Raw genomic sequence first — 6,578 nt, 5'->3', positions numbered from 1 at the left:
TAAATGAAATAAGCAGGTCTGTCACCGCATCTGAGTAAATAAAGACTTCCTTACACCTTAAGATGAACAAATACATAAATCTAAAGGTAGAAAAAAAACTCACATCTATGAATGTGTTTGAGTGTTTTTCTCGCCGTGTGACTACACATGCTTCAGGACAGGTGGGGTTGGATGCAGCCCTGTGTGTGTCTGAGTGGATATGTGTGTGTGCACGTTAGCGTTAGCGACGGGAGCTGTTAGCGGGGCAGGCGGCAGATGGGCTGTCGGCCTTAATAGGGACTGAGCGGGTGCAGAAAGGTGACAGCTTCACAAGGGAGGGGTGTGTGGAGAGGAAGAGAGGGAGAGAGAGAGGGAAAGTGTGTGGTGTGTGTGTGTGTGTGTGTGTGTGTGTGTGTGTGTGTGTGTGTGTGTGTGTGTGTGTGTGTGTGTGTGTGTGTGTGTGTGTTTGAAATGTGAAGGAAGACAGAGATAAAGGAAAACTAAATTATCTGCAGAGGTGTAGAAAAGGGCAGATCAGTTGCTCAGGGGAACACACTTTAAGGCGAATAAAGTACACATTTATAATTATATTAAACCTTTAAAACTATATTAACAAACATTGTTTTCATTCATTAATAAAAATTATACAAATATAATTGCCCGCAATTATGCAAATATAGAAGATTAGAATACAAAGCCGTGTTTTTTCTATATTTATATTTGAGGCCTTCATAGTAGAAACAGATAATCCTATAGAGTAGGGTCCTGAAGCCTGCCGACACGGGTGGCATTCTTCAATGTCAAATAATTTGGTGCAGAAGCTCAAAGGTGACTATATTTTACCATCATAACTGCTGCAAATCATTTGGTTTAAGGATGTTTTTTACAAGAGTAGGACACCAAATGAAGAAGTTCGACTGAATTTTGAACAAATTCCACAGATTTGTTCGAGAGACCATTTTGATAAATTTTCATGAGTGCTGTAGCTGTAAAGGTCTTGTCACAGATTTGTCATTCAGCAAAGATCTATCTTTATTAAGCAGCCAAATATGTAATTGTATAATTTGAGGAAGACAGAACCTATGTTGGATTTGCTCATGTGACTGGAGAACATACTTATAGATTGTGTTTAAATAAGATTTTTGTAAGAGAAAAGAGAAAAAGTTTACAAGAGAAGTCAGGTGTTGGGGTACAGGTTGGGGGGAGGGGGGAGCTGTTCCATTGTTCTCTCCCTATCAGGCACGCGCACGCACGCACACACACACACACACACACACACACACACACACACACACACACACACACACACACACACACACACATGAATCATGATGGGAGGATGAGAGAAGGGATATTTCTCTGAGTAGGAAAATGGCATGGTCATTTTTTTTCTTTATCATTCACTTGGTAGCGCTCTCTCTCATGTTCCACTGCACCGTTCTTTTTTTCCTAATATTTTTGGGGTTAGCATTAGCATAAGAATATGTTCAAACAATAACAATTTAATCAGGAGGACAAAAAGGAGGAAAACGACTCAAACAGCCAATCTATAGGTGCTCCCGATGGACACTGCAAGAGAAAAAGTGCAAAAGCAAAATATCTCTCTCACACACACACACACACACACACACACACACACACACACACACACACACACACACACACAGAGAGAGAAGTCCGCTGATCTAAATAATCAATACTTTATCCAGCTGAACAGCTTTAATTACGTATGGAAACAGTTTATAGAAAGTTGTCATTTTTCATGTCCCACAATGATTTAAAAAACTTCTGACACTAAAAGCTTGAATGTGGGGCAGTGTCAAAGGAATTCCCTCGGACTGAACAAAAGTCATCCTCAGATGTGTGGCGGGGGAGACTTTATAAATTTGTATGATAGCAAGAATAACTAAATGCAAATTTGATGAATGGATGACTGGGATGTACGAGTGATGGAATACGGGGACTGAGCGGATGAGCACCACAGAGGAACAGATGTGTGTGTGTGTGTGTGTGTGTGTGTGTGTGTGTGTGTGTGTGTGTGTGTGTGGAGGGGAGAGAGGAGAGATGAGCAGCATTGCCTCTTCCCATATATCTGCTCTCATATCAATCAGCGCTTCGACATTGAATCACACACAAACACACACGCACACACACACACAATGTGATGTAATGGCTAATTGCAGTGTGTGTGTGTGTGTGTGTGGGTGTGTGGGTGACACAGCTGGTAAAGTCTCTCTCACTGCTCTTTCAACACATTCGGGCTGTCGATGACCCGTGACATCCTCTCTTACACTCGGAGCAATGATGGATAGTTATAAATCAACCTTTTTTTGCCTTTCTGGTCTTTTATGATGAACTGAAACTTAAAATGTTTTTCGAGAACTTAGAACTGTGCGTTCTTGCGTCTGCTTGCTTACTTTGAATTTGAAAATTCCTGAAAGGATGTGCTTTCTCCTGTATTGGTGTGCGTATGAGAGAGAGTTTGTGCTTCTGTGCACGTGTGCGGTCATGCATACACGTGTGTCCGACGGACCTCCTGAGTGCTGGTGTCAGACAAAAGCAAGCCCCCTTCCTCCCCTCCCTTCACACCTCCTGCTCTATCTGTCCCTCTCACTGCCTCTCTCTCTTTACGGGACAAATTTACCGCTGGAATGCCCGGACTTCACAAGAGAGAAGGAGAGAGAGACAGAGAGGCCCATAATAAGCATGAATGTGTGTGTGTGTGTGTGTGTGTGTGTGTGTGTGTGTGTGTGTGTGTGTGTGTGTGTGTGTGTGTGTGTGTGTGTGTGTGTGTGTGTGTGTGTGAAGTCTACACAATGCAAAACCTGACAGACAATGAATTCCACAGGGACAGACAGACAGACAGACAGACAGGGAGACACACAAAAAGGAGAACATCACTTCCTCACACAGGCCATCAATAGGTCACACACACAGAATGTGGGCAGGCAGGCACAAACCCACGCATGACGGAAAACAGATGCAAATGCACGAGCGTGCCCTCACACACTCACGGACACACACTCGCGCAGCCAGCAAATCACCGCTGCACATATTGACATGCTTTGACAGATGAATTAAGTAAATGATTTTATAAGGAGATTAAAAGGATTTTAATTTACGCAATCTCTCTTTGGTCCCCCCTCCCCTCCATCCCTCGCTCCAGACAGCTTTACCTCTCTGTCTCTATGATCCTTATTTCCTCATGGCCTGTGAAAAGAATAAGCGCACAGGAGAATCACAAAAAGCAAAAGGCCATAAAAATAAAACATTCATAGTCCTACACCTTTTTTATTACATTATTCATTTATATAAAATAATTTTGATGCAGCTTTTAACTCTGACTTATTTCAGCTAGATTTTTTAAAAATGATCTGATAACCATGAAAATTTCATGCGTTAATATTTTTAAAACAAAAATCCTGTTGGAGCCCATCGCATCACAGGAGGAATCCTCTTCTAACTCCTAAATGTTTTTAAATTACGTCTAAACACTTTATATTTATGTTTGGTGTTTTACAAAATTCTAATATTAGTCAAGATCCTGACTTGGTTAAGTTGCATCCTTAAACAGAAAACATATTTCTCCACAATCATTACAGTATTTTCATTTGAAAATCTAACTAATTAAATAGTGAAAAAGGGACGTTTGACACCGGTTCCGGACAGAAATCACCACTTTGCTGCCCTTCCTTTCATAATCGCGCTGCAAATCTGCGCCTGAACAATTTGCACGGCCGCTGTGCAATTTTCACCACAGGTCCGCTCACCTCACACCCACTGACAAAAAACATCAAATTCACTAAGGTCACACATTTTAATGACATGCAAATTGTATGTATACGGTGACATGAGGGGAATGCAATTATGTTAACTGCTTAAGCGGTACTTGTTATTATTATCGGCATGATCATCATTATCCTTAATATTTTAATTAGAAACGCAGCGCCTTAAAGGAAAAGGAGGCAAAGCCTGAGTGGAGAAAAAGAGGAATGGTGGACAGATGGATGGATCGATGGATGGAGGGATGAAGGAGCGGACAGACGGCTGACTGGACCAGAGGGTTCTCTAAAAAAACCTGAGAGGTGACACACACACACACACACACACACACACACACACACACACACACACACACACACACACACACACACACACACACACACACACACACACACACACACACACACACACACACACACACACACACACACACACACACACAGGTTAAACAGGCACATCTTGCTGCAGAATTTTGGGACATTCATGTGCATTTTTCCACATTCACTCTTTCTTTCTGACACGGTATGTGCATCACTCGTCTCCCCATCCAGAAATGTAAAAACGTTGTCCTCATTAAAGGTTCACTCTGACTTTAATGCTCAAGTCGACGTTAAAAAGCATTGTTCTGCAGTTGAGACAGAACCCAATCAGCAGGATTGTGTTCCTGTAAACAGAAGCGTCAGAAATTTGTGTTTACGTTTCAAATGATTCACAAAAAAAATCATATTCTTACACCTTGCTTCACAACAACATCCTAAAAACTGCCATTTGTAAATGTTTAAATATAGTTTGAATGAAAAAATCTCATTTCAAATCTAAAAATCTCAATGGGAAAATTAAGAATACACATTAAATGACGCTTTAGCATGCTTTAGTCAAAAGAAGAGAGACAACATGAGTGTTTCGTTTCTCCGTCAGATCTTCTCTGTTAAAGGTCTCTAACTATCCGACCTGCTGTAAAGGAAAAAGGGTTCTAGGAGACACACGGAGAGACAAAGACAAGCCAGGTTCACGGCTCACAGGGACACTTTCTTTTTAAATGTTAAGGATTTCTTGTCATTTTCTTGTTTTTTGGTGTCACTGGCTTTGACAGCTGTGCAGGCTCCAACCGACGCTTTAATTTAGTTTCCCTAAATGTTTCTAGGTTTTTGTCCAAGACTTTTCCAGAAACTAAAGTTTTATTTTACGTTAAATGAGCAATAAAATTATGTTAAAATGTGATGAGATGCCAAAATGAAACAAGAGTGCTGTCCAGTCACCGGTCACACTCTACAACCCATCGCTTCAAAAAATTCTTCACCTTTTAACGTCTGAGAGAAAAAAGCCAGAAGAATTAGCGTGCATGTGTGTTACAGCCGTAAACATGAGCAGAATTATGCATAATATCTGTCGTGTGCAGTTATTTAGCTTTTTGGATGATCTTCACCTAAAAGAGCAAAGTTTTGGTTCAAAAGAGCAGCTGAAGAGTGTCTGAGAGGAACTGTCTCTAATTCCTGAGCGGGGCCACACGCTGAGCAGCCGGTCAGACATTTGACCTCCTCCGGCATTTAAGAGCGCAGCTTTCCCTCTTTTCCTCCTCCCTCAGTTCTTACGGGCCGTTCTCCTCCCGTCGCTCCCCGTTACCTCGCTGACTCTCTGCCTGGATGAACTTGCACGGACACACACACCAGCAGTCACACGGGTCCTAACTCAGTTGGGTCTTTGTCTCTCAAACAATTTTACTGACAAGAATGTTTTAAGGCAGAAAAAGTGAAGAGTAGGCTGTTTGAATGTGTGTGACAGGTCAGGTGTGTGTGTGTGTGTCTTACTTCCAGGTGGAGGGACAAAATCTGAGCTCCTCCACCTACAGATAAGAGCTGCTGTCTGGACACAGCAACTACATACAGGCATTGTCACAAAAATGCACACACACACACTCACGTGGACAGTGATCCTGTGCTACCTGACAGCGGGAGCAACCTTGACATGCTGCATTCCAGCACACCAAACACAATCACTAACTTGCATGCAGTCACTCACAGCAGAAGACAATGAATGACAAGTTGGCTGATGAGTAAAAAAGGGAAGATCAAAAGGTAAAATTTACCTACTCTTGTTCAGAGTGCATTAAAAAACACTCGGATAAGGGATGTCCTACCGACTCCATCAGCGGTACCGGGTCATTGTCACGCCAACCTCCTTTATGGAAACGGCAAAAAAACACGAAAAAGAATAAAAAAAATCAAAGTTTTGATATGTTTCCTCTTTCTCCTCCTCTTCTGTCTCTGGTCGTCCCCCCTCTCTCTCTCTCTTTCTCTCGCGCCCAGTCCTTCCTTGCACTTGGAGGGAGTAACACAATTACCAGGCTCTGGTCTGCGCTGCCTGCACTGATCGGCTCTGCGAGTGTGTGTAGACGTGAGGAAGCGTGTGTGTGCAGTGTGTATGTGACAGCCGGGAAAAGGGGCTATAGACACACACGCGCGCACACACATACACAGCCAGCCAGCCGGGCAGTTGGGACAGAAAGCTGTGCTGCTGTCCTAATCAACGACTTAAAGCTCCGATAGTTGCTCATGAATATTAAGCAGGATTTTGCATATGCAGTCCCTCAGGTCCGCGTTCTGCTGTGATTGGTGGACAGCTGACCAATGGCTGCAGGGATGGGTGGAGAAAGGGGTGGAGAGAAGCAGAGGGAGCGAGAGAGAGGGAGAAAAGCAGGTGGAGAAGGAGGGATCAGACAAAGAGCACAGAGGAGAAGAGAGAGGAGAGAGGAAGGGAAGAAAGGAAGCAGGGAGAAGAAAGAGTCAGGTGAGGGGAACGGTTTGAAACAAGAATAC

General features: G+C 43.0%; 1 protein-coding gene across 5 annotated transcripts in view; it reads right to left on the bottom strand.

Moving 5' to 3' along the window:
• Positions 1 to 6,322, bottom strand: part of esrrga (estrogen-related receptor gamma a) — an 87,912-nt gene extending 81,590 nt beyond the window's left edge. The window contains exon 1 of one of the 5 annotated variants that reach the window (XM_015952795.3): positions 5,853 to 6,322. In XM_015952795.3, coding sequence (XP_015808281.1) covers positions 5,853 to 5,908 — 56 coding nt within the window. In that variant the 5' untranslated portion in view covers positions 5,909 to 6,322. Of the gene's footprint in view, positions 1 to 5,848 lie in introns of all 5 variants that reach the window. The other 4 variants (XM_070554792.1, XM_015952792.3, XM_015952796.3 and 1 more) reach the window with 4 other exon arrangements.
• Between the last annotated feature and the right edge of the window lie 256 nt (positions 6,323 to 6,578).

The sequence above is a fragment of the Nothobranchius furzeri genome, chromosome 9, assembly GCF_043380555.1.
Source record: "Nothobranchius furzeri strain GRZ-AD chromosome 9, NfurGRZ-RIMD1, whole genome shotgun sequence".
NCBI lineage: Eukaryota > Metazoa > Chordata > Actinopteri > Cyprinodontiformes > Nothobranchiidae > Nothobranchius > Nothobranchius furzeri.
The sequence above is the reverse complement of the archived record's forward strand: the minus strand, read 5'-3'. Positions and strand labels throughout refer to the sequence as shown.